This window comes from Notechis scutatus, chromosome 2, assembly GCF_049901735.1.
Source record: "Notechis scutatus isolate UNSWTSFEM ecotype Mainland chromosome 2, rNotScu1.2, whole genome shotgun sequence".
NCBI classification, from domain to species: Eukaryota; Metazoa; Chordata; class Lepidosauria; order Squamata; family Elapidae; genus Notechis; species Notechis scutatus.
The window spans coordinates 12,624,190-12,638,987 of record NC_142010.1 but is presented as its reverse complement, the minus strand read 5'-3'; the positions used below and the strand labels follow the sequence as shown (position 1 = coordinate 12,638,987).

Genomic DNA, 14,798 nt, shown 5'->3' with positions numbered 1-14,798 from the left:
GAGCCTTCCCAGTTCCGGCCACTCCGCTCTGGGCGGCACCGGAAGGCCGCTCGGGCGGTGGGGGGACGGGAACTCCAGACAGGCCGCCGCCCGAGCCAGTGGGGAGAGGAAAGTGGGGAGTGGGGTCGCGTCTGGAGTGGGGGGCGCTCAGGCCTGCCGCGGGGCACGACGGGAAAGCCCGGCTGGGCCAATCGGAGGGCGTGGACGCGGGGCATGCCGGGAGTCTGGCCAAGGCCGGGGAGCCGCGCCGAGAGGCTCGCGGTGCATGGTGGGTAGGCGGCGGCGGCGGCGCCGGCGGGGCGGGGGCGCGGAGTCCGGGCGCCCGGCGGGACCGAGCGCGGCCATGGGGGACGCGGGACGGGGAGGAGGAGGAGGAGGAGGAGCAGGTACGGGCCCCGCGGGAGGGGGGGCGGCGGCGTCCCGGCGGAGGTTCCTCGGGAGGGCGGCGGGGCGGCGTCCCGGGGCTTCCGTCCCGTTCCCTCCCGGGACCCGAGCGGAGCCTCCCTGGGGCGGGCCGAGCGGAAGCTCTTCCCGTGGGACGCCCCGACCCGAGAGAGGCTCTTCCCGGGGACGGAGGCCCGCCGGTGCCTCCTCCCCCCCCCCCCGCCATCCCGCAGCCGGAGCCCCGGATCGACGCTTCTCCCGGCCGGCCCCGAGTACCGGAGCCGCTTCCCGGAGAACCCGGCCTCGGCCTCCCGGGCTTGGGAGCCTCGCTGAGCGGCCCCGATCCTCCCCCGGGGAGAGGGTTTGGTTGCTTTTTTGGGGGGAGGGGAGGGTCTCCCGTGATTCGGTGGGTGGCCGCTGCCCGGAAAGAGCCCCGCCTCCCCCCGCAGGCAGACAGCGGCTGGGAAGTCCTCGTGCCCCCCCCGTGAGGTCAAGGGCAGGGGGTCCCCGGTCCCTTCTCCTGCCCCCACCCCGTCCTCCCCCTCCGGTTGTAGCCCCCACCCCAGTTTCTCTCGGGGGAGAGAGGGGTCGCCTCCAACCTTTCTCCCCGAAGGGCTTGTTTGCTTTCCTTTCCTTCCTTCCTTCCTTTTCTCTCTTCTTTCCTTTTTGCTTTGCTTCTTTCCTTCCTTCCTTCTTTCCTTTCTTTCCTTGTTTTTTCTATCCTTCTTTCTTTCCTTCCTTCCTTCTTTCCTTTCTTTCCTTGTTTTTTTCTATCCTTCTTTCTTTCCTTCCTTCCTTTCCTTCCTTCCTTGCTTTCTTCTTCCTTTCCTTCCTTTCCTTGTTTTTTCTATCCTTTCTTTCCTTCCTTCCTTTCCTTCCTTGCTTTCTTCTTCCTTTCCTTCCTTTCCTTTTTTTTTCTATCCTTCTTTCTTTCTTTCCTTCCTTTCCTTCCTTTGTTTCTTTCCTTCCTTGCTTTCTTCTTTTTTTCCTTTCTTGTTTTTCTATTCTTTCTTTCCTTCCTTCCTTTCCTTCCTTGCTATCTTCTTTTTTCCTTCCTTCCTCTTTTTTTTCTTTCTTGCTTCTTCCTTTTCTTTCTTTCCTTCCTTACTTGCTTCCTTCTTTCTTTTTCCTTCCTTCTTTCCTTTCTTTCCTTGTTTTTTTCTATCCTTTCTTTTTTCCTTCCTTTGATTCTTTCCTTTCTTTCCTTGTTTTTTCTATCCTTTGTTTCCTTCCTTTCTTTCCTTCCTTGCTTTCTTCTTTCTTTCCTTCCTTCTTTCCTTTCTTTCTTTCCTTACTTGCTTCCCTCCTTTCTTTCTTTCCTTCCTCCTTTCCTTTCCTTGTTTTTCTATCCTTCCTTCTTTCTTTCCTTCCTTTCTTGCTTCCTTCTTTTCTTTCTTTCTTTCCTTCCTTCTTTCCTTTGTTTCCTTGTTTTTTTCTATCCTTCCTTCTTTCCTTCCTTTCCTTCCTTTCTTGCTTCCTTCTTTTCTTTCTTTCCTTCTTTCTTTCCTTTCTTTCCTTTCTTTCCTCCGTTCTTTCTTTCTTTCCTTCCTTCCTTGCCCCTTTTCCTCCTTCCCTTTTCTTTCTTTCTTTCTTTCTTTCTTTCTTTCTTTCTTTCTTTCTTTCTTTCTTTCTTTCTTTCTTTCTTTCTTTCTTTCTTTCTTTTCTTTCCTCCCTTCTTTCTTTCCTTTCTTTCCTTCCTTTCCTTCCTTCCTTGCTTCCTCCTTTTCTTTCTTCCTTCCTTGCTTCCTCCTTTTCTTCCTTCCTTCCTTCCTTGCTTCCTCTCTTTCTTCCTTCCTTCCTTCCTTTCTTCCTTTCTTTCTTTCTTTCTTTCTTTCTTTCTTTCTTTCTTTCTTTCTTTCTTTCTTTCTTTCTTTCTTTCTTTCTTTCTTTCTTTCTTTCTTTCTTTCTTTCTTTCTTAACACTTTGCTTCTCATCCGAGAAGCTTCTTGTGGACGGAAAAAAGCTTCTTCAAAGGGGCACCGAAGCGTTTTCCCAAGAAATGTTTCTTTAAAGAAACTCAACACATTCCGGTTGCTTCGTTTTCGGAGGTGGGGGCGGGGGGGGCGGAGAAAGAAAGCCTCTTTGGGACAGCCAGGGGAAGGAGACCCTCCGGCGACCTTCAGGCCTTTCTGCTGTCAGCCGGGCAGCCCCCTCCCCACCCCACCCCCTTGGCCTTCCTTCCTTTGAGCCCCCCCTCCCCACAGCCCCCTCCCCTCCCTCCCTCCGACTCTTCTTCCCTTGGGGCGTCTCCCACGGAGCCCACCTGGGACGCCCCTCTTAGCTTGCTTGGCGGAGGACAGATAAGGGACCTGGGAGGTCATCTAGTCCAGCCCCACCCACCCAAGCGGGAGACCCTACCCCACTTCTGACAGTCTCTTCCTGGGAGCCTCCAGTGACGATGGACGTTGGTGCCAATTTTTGACAGGGGGGGGGGGGAGAAGTTTCCTCAAGGGCATTTATTTTGTCGCCTCAGCTCAGCGCCGAGTAGTCCCTTCCTTTATTTATTTTTGGGTGTGTGTGTGTGTGTGTGTGCGCACCATTCTATCCTCCTAACCATTTGGATCCAGAGAGCCAACTTCAGCCAGGCCGGTCCCTCTCGTCCGGTCTGACGGGTAGCAATCGATGGCTAGAGTTTTAAGGGCCAGGCCTCGTCCAGCTCTTTCTGGAGCTGCCTGGGGGGGCAGTGCAGAATCCAGGCCCCTTTGGCCCAAAAGGAAGGAGTGACCCTCCCCCCACTCACAGGCCGATTAGGTGGGCAGGGAGCTGGCCAGAGGCAGAATTCGCCACCTGTGCCCACCTGGATGCCTGGCTGATCATGGGGCCGGGAGAGGCTCCGGGGCTCCTGTGGGAGGAGGGCTGCTGCCCAGGGGCCCCTCCCTTCCTGTCCAGGCAGAAGAGGGAAAGGGGGAGAAACCATCCCAGCCCTCCATGGGCCTGGCTTCTCGCAGACGGGGGTCGCTGTGGGCAGAACTGGAGGCTGCCAGGCGGCCCCTTCCTTCCTTGCTTAGCCCAGGCCCACCCAAGTGGGGTGGGTGGGGGGGTGGGAGGAAGGGTTGGCTGATCCCCCCCCCCCCAGGGCAGGGGTCCCCAAACAGCTTTGCTGGCGGGAGGATTCTGGGAGTTGAAGTCCACCGGTCTTAAAGCGGCCCCGTTTGGGGATCCCCTCCGCACGGTCTGCTTGGAGCTTTCCTTCAAATGCCCCCCACCCAAAAGAGGCTGCGCCACAAGGGCTGAGAAGGTGCCGGCAGCCTATCGGTGCAGGAAAAGGGGGGGCTCTGAAAGGGGAGGGGCCAAAGGGCAGCCCCTCCCCCTCTCCACCGCTCCTCCTCCTCCTCCCTGCCTCCTGGGAAGCCGCAGCTCCCGAGCGCCAGCCAGTCGTGGTGACCGCCATCTGCCTTGCACAATATCCGGAGGGGCAGGAAGCTGTGGGTGGGGGCTAAGGAGGAAGTCTCCAGGGAGAGACTCCTCAACCTGGCATCGGGGGGGGGGGATCCACTGTTATATTAACGTGACACCCTCCCCTTTGCTTTTTCCTCCTCTCCCTCCCTCCCTCCCTCCCTCCCCGAAGACTGCAGGAGTCCGGACAGCTCTTTGCTCAGCAGCTCTCCCCCCTTGCGGGGCCCGGGGCCCTCCTCGCCTGCTGAGCCTCCCCCCCCTCTGCACCCCTCCATGATCGGCTCGGCCATGACCAGCTCCATTGGCGGGCTGGGCTCCCCCTTCTCAGTCATCAGCTCCTCCATGGGCTCTCCGGGGCTCCCGGCCACCCCCTCCATCGGCTACGGACCCGTCAGCAGCCCCCAAGTAAGCAGGGGGCCGGAGTCGGGCAGGCGGGGTGGGGCAGCTGGGACCCCCCCATCTCTGATGTCCCCCTTTACTACTCCCAGATCAACTCCACGGTCAACCTGTCCGGCCTCCACTCGGTCAGCAGCTCGGAAGACGTGAAGCCTCCGGTGGGCATGAGGGTCCTGCCAGGCCACCCCCACAGCGGCTTGGTGCCCGGGAAGAGGCTCTGCGCCATCTGTGGGGACCGGTCCTCAGGTAGGTGGGGCAGAGGGCTGCCAGAATGAGGGAGGGTCCTTTGAGGGGGAAGGGGCTGGTCTTCGGATGGGCCGGCGGTCAGGATTGCAGCGATCGCCCGAATCCTGATTCTCGAGCCAAACTTCAAAAAACTTCAAAGGATTCCTTAGAGGCGACATACTGGCCCTGCCCTGTATGAAGCCAACTCTGGCCTACGTCATTCCCAGTCCCCTGTGACCCTGTTTCCCCGCCCTCCCTCCCCCCTGGGTGCGTCATAAATCAGATTCTCCAACTAAGGATTTTCCCGGGCAGAAGATTCGGTAGCTTAGTTACTATCTTTGTAAGATAAGCGTGGAATGTGCTTTCGGGCAAAAGCTCTGTTAGGTATAACATTGATACCAAATATGGTTTGGGTGAATAAATATATAAAACTTAGATATCATGGTTTAAGTGCTTATCACTTTAAGCACAATGCAGCAGGCAATTAGCCGATTAAGGGTGCGGTTAGAAGTTACAATATAAGGAAGCATTAGAAGCTGGAAAGCTTACTGCTTGCTGGCTGTCTGTGAGTTTACTGTCTGAGCTGGCTGTAACTGTGTGCTGCTGCGACTAACTGAGATTACTGACTGTGAGTGCCTGTGACTGAACTGTTATTGTTTGCTACTGTTTACTGAATATCCAGCGTTTGTTTCTCTGGAGAGTGAAACCGGAGGAGGAGAAGATATCTTTATCGGCTGATAAAGATATTGCAAGGACTCTTAACTTGGACTATACTAGTGAGTCTTACTGGATGGAAATACTGTGAATGACTTAATGGACTGAATGACAAAGCTTAAACTCTAACTGGATTAAAAACTATTTAAACTACAAACAGTGTTTGTGTTCAGTGTGTGTATACTCTGGGGCCCTTCCGCTCTCCTTGGCTGCCTGGCTTGACTACTGCTGAAATACTCTGCTAGGGGTTAATTCCTCAAACCCTAACATTGGTTATGGGCCCAGCAGCATAGTCTAACTAACCAGGATATAGCAGAGAGAGTTGGTGTGAGTTGCACATTACTGTAAAAACAAACTGTTTTAATTAGTTTAAAATAGTCAAAATATCTGAAGAGCAATGGCACAAGTAAATTTGTCACAACTGTCCATGATATCCAGGCTGGATGGAACAAACTATGTTTCATGGTCAATGAAATGTAGTTTACTTCTACGCAGAGAAGGTTTGTGGGACATTATAGCAAACCCACCAGATGTGAGTAGCTGGGATCCTGCTAATGATGATGATAACGAAAAGTTACAAGACTTTAAACTGAAGAATGAGCAGGCTTTATGCATCATAGGACTGACTCTCTGTGATCAGCAGCTTGTACATATTCGTGGAGAAGAAAATGCTGCAAACTGCTGGGGAGAACCTCAGGAAGATTTATGTTCGGGACAGTGTAGGAGCACATATAAATCTTACACGGAAGCTTTTTCGAACGCATCTTCAGAGGAATGGAGATATGTTAGTTCATTTAAACTGTATGAAAAGCATTTTTCAAGATTTGCAAGAAAAAGAGCTTATATTTAATGAACTGCAACAAGTCTACATAATATTATCTTCATTAGATCAAAGCTATGATGACTATGTGACTTCGTTGGAAGTATTGCCAAAAGAAAGCCTCTCATTAACCGAGATTACAGGCAGGCTACTAGAAGAAGCCAGAAGAAGGCGTGAGCGTGACGAGCTGAGAGAAGATAAGAAAGAAGAGAAATTATCTTCAAAGCTTGAAAGAAATCAGCAAAGCAAACTAAAGCACCTGGAAGAAGAGAATTTATCTTCGACGGCATACACAATTAAAAAGTGTTTTAATTGTGGAGGCAGAGGACATTTGGCAAGATTCTGCAAAAAGAGAAAAAGCCAGAATGTAAAAAAGCCAAAGAAAGCATTTGAACTAGCCACGTTTAGCAACTCTGATGTGAAGAATAATTTATGGGTGGTTGACAGTGGCGCATCCCACTGCATCACAAGAGATAAGACAAAATTTATAAAAATGTCTACAAGTTCTCAACATATGTCTCTTGCAAACGGCTGGAACCTGAAAGCAAAGGGTGAAGGTTTTGCACGTTGTCCGTACATAAACCAGGATATAAAAATGTTGTATGTACCGCAACTAAAGTTTAATTTGCTTTCAGTAAGGGTATTAGATAAATTAGGTTATGTAATTACTTTTAAGGATAATAATTGCATAATTGAAAAAGATAACAAAAGTGTAACTGCAGCTTTAAATGGAACATTATATGTTTTAGATAATAGTAAGAAAGGGAGGCACAAACTGTATTTAATAATATAAAGCCTCATGAAGAATGTATCCATTTATTGCATAGGCGTTTGGGGCATGTAAATTTTAAAATGCTAAAACGTACAGTTGAGTTATCTGAAGGAATAAGGTTAAAACCTTGTGATAAATATTTGCGTTGTAATGTTTGCTGTGAAGATAAGAGCAAAGTATTGCCTGCAAATAGGCTAAATGGTTTCAAAACAAAAGAACCTTTAGAAGTAATATTTGCAGACATCATAGGTCCAAAGAAACCCAGTATGGGGGTGCTAGATATATACTGAGCATTATGGACCATTATTCTAGATATGGGTTTTGCTATTTAATGAAAAGCAAAACTGAAACATATCAACATTTTTCAATTGGCTTAGGTTTGCTGAAAGAAAGTCTAAACGACAACTGATAACCCTGGTGACAGATAATGGCACGGAATTTATTAATAACAAATTCCAGAACAGACTTAAGGTAGCTGGAATAGAGCATAAGAAGTCTGCTCCATACAGGCCAGAACATAACGCTTTTATTGAAAGAAGAGGCCAAACACTACAGGCAATGGTTAGAACAATGTTAAATGATTCTGGGTTACCTGATTCTTTGTGGGGAGGCTACAATGTGTGCTAATAACATATTGAACAATGTTGTTAATACAACAACAGGTGAAATACCATTCACCAGATGGCATGGCAGGAAACCTGATCTAAGTTACCTGCACACATTTGGTGCACCAGCATGGGTGCATATTCCTGCAAAACTCAGAAAAAAGGGCAACATAGAGCTAAAAGATTTTTCTTCGTTGGTTATCAGGCAAACCATAGGGCATATAGATTTTGGGAGAAAGGCACATCTAAAGTGTTATGTAGTGCTAGTGCCCAATTTCTAGAACATGAAGGATGGGAGAAATTAGAACAGGATGCCAATAAAGATGTAATTATTGAATCCTATAGAAATCCCATTAGTTATCCCTGTAACTTTAAAAATAAAGTAAAGAGACAAATACAGGATGAAATAGTGCCCATAGAGGAAGAAACAGATTCAATAGCTGAACAGGATGAGGAAGATGAACAGGTAGTAGTTCAACAAAGTCCTCCTGTAAGCCCTGTAATTCCCAGAAGAACTACACGTGTATCTAGACCGCCTGATAGGTACCAGGCTAACACAGTGTGCCAGATTAATCAAGTTCCTAATTCTGTTGAAGAAATTAAAAGTATCCTAATAAGGAAAAAGAAAAATGGTATGCAGCAATGAATAAGGAACTGAATTCATTAAGTGATATGAAGGTGTATGAGAATGCCAAATTACCTGCAGGAAAGAAATCCATTGGCTGCAAATGGATATTTAAGGTAAAAATAGATAAAGATGGTAATTTAATCCATAAGGCAAGGTTAGTAGCCCAAGGTTTTAGGCAGAATGCTAATGACTATGATGAGGTGTTTGCACCTAGTCTTAAGGCAGCAACCTTGAGGGCAGCTTTAGTGTGGGCAGCTAGTAAAAACTATATAGTTAACCATTTAGATGTGGAAACTGCTTACTTGCACGCCCCATTAAAACATATTATTTATATGAAAAAACCTGTTGGTATTAAAAGTGAAAGTAAGGATAATAATGATTGTTGGTTGTTAAAGAAAAGCCTCTATGGTCTTAAACAATCAGGCTATGAATGGAACCAGTATATTGTAAAGGAACTAGACAATATGGGATTTAAAGCTGGTTTAGCCGATCCATGTCTGTTTAAGAGGGAGACAAATGGGAAAGTATCATTATTATTACTATTCACAGATGACATTGCATTGATAACTGAAACTAATGATGAAGCAAATAAAATTATAGCATCATTAGGAAAGAGAATAAGGATCAAGCAATTAGGGGAGATAAAGAAGTATCTCGGTTTGAATATAAAGAAAACACGGAAAGGTTTTAAGATATCTCAGGAAGATAAGATAAGCAAATTGCTAAAAGATTACAAGATGGAGCTTTGTAAGCCAGCTAAGACTCCAATGAGTCAGGAGTTTAGCAACACTGATGGACAAAGTCCTGAATTTGATAAGGTGATTTATCAATCTTTAATTGGTAGTTTGAGTTATATTAGTAATTGGTCTAGACCAGATATATCGTATGCGTGAATCAGTTGGCTAGATTCAATTCTGCACCATGTGAAAGACACTGGATTGCAGCTAAGAGGATATTAAGATATCTTAAAAAGACAATGAATTATTCATTGTATTTAGAACCAAAGGGTGATTTAATTTTGAGTGCTTATGCAGATGCTAGCTTTGCATCAGAAAGAGACACTAGAAAGTCGACTTCAGGAACAGCCATAATGCTGGGTAATACATTAATAGGCTGGAAGTCAATAAGACAACAGCATATAAGTTTGTCTACTATGGAGGCAGAATTCTCCTGTTTATCATTGTTAAGTACAGAGTTAATAATGTATAAACAAATGTTAATTGATATAGGTATAACTGTAGATTATCCTATAATTATACATGAAGATAATCAGGCAGCAATTCAAATGGCCACAAATATTGGAGTAAAAACAAGGAGCAAGCATACAGATCTAAGATACCTAAATGTGAGACAATCTGTAAGAAGTAAGATGATTCAGCTAGAGTACTGTATGTCGGAGGACAATTTAGCTGATAATTTTACTAAAGCCCAAGGTGCCAGTAAGCACCAGGAGAGTTGTGAAAAATATGGGATAAGATTGTAAAGGTATTATATATTTATTTCACCCAAAAGGGGAGTATGTTAGGTATAACATTGATACCAAATATGGTTTGGGTGAATAAATATATAAAACTTAGATATCATGGTTTAAGTGCTTATCACTTTAAGCACAATGCAGCAGGCAATTAGCCGATTAAGGGTGCGGTTAGAAGTTACAATATAAGGAAGCATTAGAAGCTGGAAAGCTTACTGCTTGCTGGCTGTCTGTGAGTTTACTGTCTGAGCTGGCTGTAACTGTGTGCTGCTGCGACTAACTGAGATTACTGACTGTGAGTGCCTGTGACTGAACTGTTATTGTTTGCTACTGTTTACTGAATATCCAGCGTTTGTTTCTCTGGAGAGTGAAACCGGAGGAGGAGAAGATATCTTTATCGGCTGATAAAGATATTGCAAGGACTCTTAACTTGGACTATACTAGTGAGTCTTACTGGATGGAAATACTGTGAATGACTTAATGGACTGAATGACAAAGCTTAAACTCTAACTGGATTAAAAACTATTTAAACTACAAACAGTGTTTGTGTTCAGTGTGTGTATACTCTGGGGCCCTTCCGCTCTCCTTGGCTGCCTGGCTTGACTACTGCTGAAATACTCTGCTAGGGGTTAATTCCTCAAACCCTAACAAGCTCTGCTATTTGAGTTACAATTTTTGAAAGGTAAAGAGTCGGAGTTGTACTTTCGCTTTCAAACTGCTGCACTGCTCTTCCAGATTTCCTTCCTCTCTCTCTACCCCCACCCCTTTTTTATGGGAACTATGTCAACTCAAAAACATGCAGAAAATCCAACCAAGCCAGGGGAGGGGTTCGTGAGCATAAGCTTCCAGACCTGCAATCGATTTGTTTTTGTGTGTGTTGTATAGGTCACTTTCAAGAAGTGAGGGGAGCCGAATGTCAACTCATAAAACATTTTGTATACATACTTTATATAGTTGTCAACAGAAAAAAGGGGGGAGTTTCAAAGAGCAGGCGGCAGTGTGGAATCGAAAGTACGTTCCACTCATGTTTTCTTCAAAGACTGATTAGATGACTGAAGCTTCTGCCGTGAAAAAATCTAGCTGGAGAGCATGATTGATGACTCTTGCCTATGGACATTTTTGCATTGGATGATACACGCAGAGGGTGGGGGTGGGGGAAAAGCAGGATCAAGGGTGACAGTGAATTAGGTATCTCAGAGTCGGCTACGCCCAGATTAGTGTCGGATGTAGAATGTTAACTTCTAATGCTTTTTAGTTTTGAGAGAGGCTCATGACTTAATTGGAGTAACTGCCAGAATCCTGACACATGTAGGAATCTTTGATGAGTTGACATCGGGAGGGAGGGTGGGGGCCGAGCCGGGCCCAGGGTGAGCCCTCCTCTGCCCTCCCCTCCCCAGGGAAGCACTATGGCGTCTACAGCTGCGAGGGCTGCAAGGGCTTCTTCAAGCGCACCATCCGGAAGGACCTGACCTACACCTGTCGCGACAACAAGGACTGCATCGTGGACAAGCGGCAGCGCAACCGGTGCCAGTACTGCCGCTACCAGAAGTGCCTGGCCACCGGCATGAAGCGGGAAGGTAGCGCAGGGGGAGGGCGGCAGGCAGGGAGCCTCCCAGGGCCGGGCACTGGGGGGAGAGCAGCACCCCTCCCCCTGCTTTGTTCTGGGAGAGGGAGGGGGCTGCCTCCTGGCCCCCACCAACATCCCCCCGCTTTGCCTCCCGATGCAGCCGTGCAGGAGGAGCGCCAGCGAGGCAAGGAGAAGGACGGGGAGGGGAGCTGGCCGGCACCGGGGCCAACGAGGACATGCCGGTGGAGAAGATCCTGGAGGCCGAGCTGGCCGTGGAGCAGAAGTCGGACCAAGGCATTGACGGAGCCGGCACGGGGGGCAGCTCGGTGAGTTGGGGAAGGGGAGCAGCAACGGGACCAGAGCGGTCCCTCCACCACCCCACCGACACAGATGAGGTAAGGGGGCCGGGTGGGGTGGAGGAGGGGGGCTGGGAGGGTCGGGGGAGCTGCCAGTTGGGGTCCCGGTGCTGGCGCCAGTGTCCCCCGTCCCACCCTCCGCCTGCCTGTCTCCCCCCCTTTTTACCTGCAGCCCAATGACCCGGTCACCAACATCTGCCAAGCAGCAGACAAGCAGTTGTTCACCCTGGTGGAGTGGGCCAAGCGCATCCCCCACTTCTCGGAGCTGCCCCTGGATGACCAGGTCATCCTGCTCCGGGCTGGTGAGTTCCCCCTGGTCTGGACCTCGGCCATGCGGGAGGGCCCCCCTGGTGGGGGACACACAGGCACAGCCCCTGGTCTCATGGCAGCCCTCCTCACATCTCCTTCTCCGCCCCCCCCGGCAGGTTGGAACGAGTTGCTCATCGCCTCTTTCTCCCACCGATCCATTGCCGTCAAAGACGGGATCCTCCTGGCCACAGGCCTCCACGTCCACAGGAACAGTGCCCACAGCGCGGGAGTCGGGGCCATCTTCGACAGGTGCGGGGAGGGTGTGTGTGTGTTTATGTGAAGAGGTGCCCCTCCTAAAGGACGAGAGAGACCCCAATTTCCGAAGGGCATGGCCTGTAGGGGATCCCCCTGGCTCCCTCCCTCCCCCTTCAGCCGAGGTTCCCCGCCAAGGCCGGCTGTTCTGTCCCCCCTCCAGGGTACTGACCGAGCTGGTGTCCAAGATGCGCGACATGCGGATGGACAAGACGGAGCTGGGGTGCCTGAGGGCCATCATCCTCTTCAATCCAGGTGGGCCTTTCCATAGCCAACCCCTCCCCCCGCGCGATGTCCCCTGTTGCGATTGGCCAGTGCAGAGGGTAGTGGGGAAGGACGCGGATGAGTCCGGGAGTCTGGGGAGGACTCGGACAAGGGTCCGATGCAGAGATGGGGCCAGGACCATCTGGGAACGGGGTGCTAAACTCCAGAGCCTTTGGAGTCTTGGCAAGGCAGAGGACCCAGGGGAGCCTGTTCCCAGTGTGCGTACGCTCAGAGCTGCTGGAAGGCAGGAGCAGCTAAGACCAAAGGGGCGACTCGGGAGTAAGTGACGTCCCCTCCCCTAAGGGATAGAAGCCAGGCCAAGTTGAGAAAACCTTTGCAGGAAGCAAACTCTTCTGGCTCAGGCTTTGTAAACCGTAATCATTCACAGAACCGACAGGTGAGTGCTTATCTCGGGGAACTAGTTGAGTTTAATTCTGGCTGGGAACGAAAGCAATGACAATTTGTGAATAATTACGGTTTACAAACCTTGGGTCAGAACAAACCCCCCCCTCCAGGAGCATCGCCTCCCCCCTCCTCTTCCTGGGTGTCACCCCCACCCTCACATCTTGCTCTCTTTCCCCTACCACCCCCACCCCGCCGGCAGACGCTAAGGGCCTCTCCAACCCTGGGGAGGTAGAGTTGCTGCGCGAGAAGGTCTACGCCTCCTTGGAGTCCTACTGCAAGCAGAAGTACCCGGATCAGCAGGGAAGGTAGGGCTGGTGGAGGTGGGGGTGGGGAGACAGGGACCCCGGCCCCTCCCAACGGGGGAGGGAGGGGAAAGACTGGCTGCGCTGGGTGGAGGGGAGACTCCCAATCCCTCCCTCCCCCCGTCTCCCTGCCTAGCCTCTCATATTGGGGAGGGGCTTCCCTTCGCCTTCCTGGCTTGTAGAGGGTTCTCCCCCCTCCACCTAGGGGCCTGACCTCCCCTCCCCTTTCTCCCCCCCGCAGGTTTGCCAAACTGCTGCTGCGCCTGCCGGCCTTGCGGTCCATCGGCCTGAAGTGCTTGGAGCACCTCTTCTTCTTCAAGCTCATAGGGGACACACCCATCGACACCTTCTTGATGGAGATGCTGGAAGCCCCCACCAGATGTCCTGACACCCCCTCCCTCCACCCCCTCAATCTCCCCCCTACCCCCACCCCAAGGACCGGAAGTGATGGCTGCCACGAAGGCCGGCCGGGAGCAGCTTCCGCTTCCCCCAGTGCTCTGCGTTGAGGCGGGGGAGGAGGGAGGGAGGGGCTGCACTTCCCAGCCCCGTGGAAGGGTGGGGGGCTAGCCCCCTCCCTCCCCTTTGCATAAACCACGGGGTCCCTCCCCCAGCTGGGCTCTTGAGTGCTTGGGGGAGCGTCTCTTCTTGCCCGGCTCCCCGTAGCTGCGTGAGGAGCCCCCTGGGCAAGGGGAGGCCTCTTCTCGGGGGGGGCAGGAAGGCTCCTTCTCTCCCCCCCTTGCAGATTGGGAAGCGCTGCCCTGCTTCCCCCACCCCCTTTTGGCAGCCCCCCAATCACGGTTCTCAAGTGGTTCCTGTTTTTTTTTTGAGGGAGACCCCTCCCTCTCCTCTCCCGGCTTAGCACTTTGACTGTATCGGCCCTCATCTATGCAAGGGGCACGGCCTGGGGAGGGGGTGGCGGGGGGAGGAGCCCACCGCCCCCACCTCCTCCTGGGGTGCCCAGGGGCTGAGCTCCCCTCCCCTGAGAGGGGAGGGGCTGCCCTGACTGGGGCCGGATCGGAAGCCCCTCCCTGCCCCTCCTCCTCCTTCCCCCTTGCTCCGAGCACCCGCTTTGTAAGGAGGCCTGAGGGGGTGGTGGACGGGGGGTGTCCCTCAGTCTCTCTCCTCCCCCCACAGGCCCATATGCGTCTTGCCGCTTCCTCCCCCCATTTATGTGAAATCCCCCCTAAATAGCCACTTTGGGGGGCTGCTGGTTTAACCAACCTGCTTTCCCCAAAGGCGAATCCTTTGTGACCCCTCAGCTGCCCCCCTTCCTGCTTTCTGTTTCTCCTCCCCCCCATTTTAATTGATTTGGGCGTCCGGGGCACCCTCTTCGCTCTTCCCGCTGAATCAGGAATGCAGAACTTCTGAGCGTTGTGCAGAGTGTCAGGCTGCGACTTGTCGCCAGGGCTGCCCGGCTATCACGCAAGAGACGGACCTCGGCCTTTTGAGGGGAGGGGAAGAGCACGGGACTCTTGGGGGTGCCCCCTTCAGGTGACGTGGCCGGGCTCCCCCTCAGCACCCCGGACGGCGGTGGCCCCCAGGCGGCTGGATGTGGGGGCCGCGGCTTCCCCAGCCCAGGGAGACCCACCCCCGGCCTTCCCCACCGCCTGCAAACCGGATCCTCGGACGTCCCGACGGCCGCCTCTCTGCCCACGACGGACTCAAAAGTTTCATTGGTTTGGAATCCTAGTTAGGTTTCTCTCTGGCTTGTGCTCGACCTGGTTACGAAAACACAGCTGTTGTGTTTGCATCCTACATACCACGCCAATAAACCATGTATTGTGGTTTCAAGGTAGCAAGTCTGGTTTCTCGGCTGGGTGCAAAGATTCCCCCCTCCCGCAGTCGATCTCCCCCCCTTCTCAGAAAGCTGAGTCTCCTCCTCCCCTCAATCAGGAGGAGAAGGAGCCAGAGTAGTTCTCCCTGCAGTTC

The 14,798-nt window shown here is 51.4% G+C and overlaps 1 protein-coding gene across 1 annotated transcript; it reads left to right on the top strand.

The window, feature by feature from the left end:
* Nucleotides 1-62: 62 nt before the first annotated feature.
* Nucleotides 63-14,660, top strand: RXRB (retinoid X receptor beta). The gene is given in 11 exon segments (XM_087953385.1): nt 63-268; nt 3,953-4,185; nt 4,269-4,422; nt 10,812-10,991; nt 11,142-11,183; nt 11,186-11,307; nt 11,510-11,639; nt 11,763-11,895; nt 12,062-12,153; nt 12,767-12,872; nt 13,111-14,660. Coding segments are annotated over 11 exon segments (1,512 nt in total). The 5' UTR covers nt 63-213; the 3' UTR covers nt 13,376-14,660.
* The last annotated feature ends 138 nt before the right edge of the window (nt 14,661-14,798 follow it).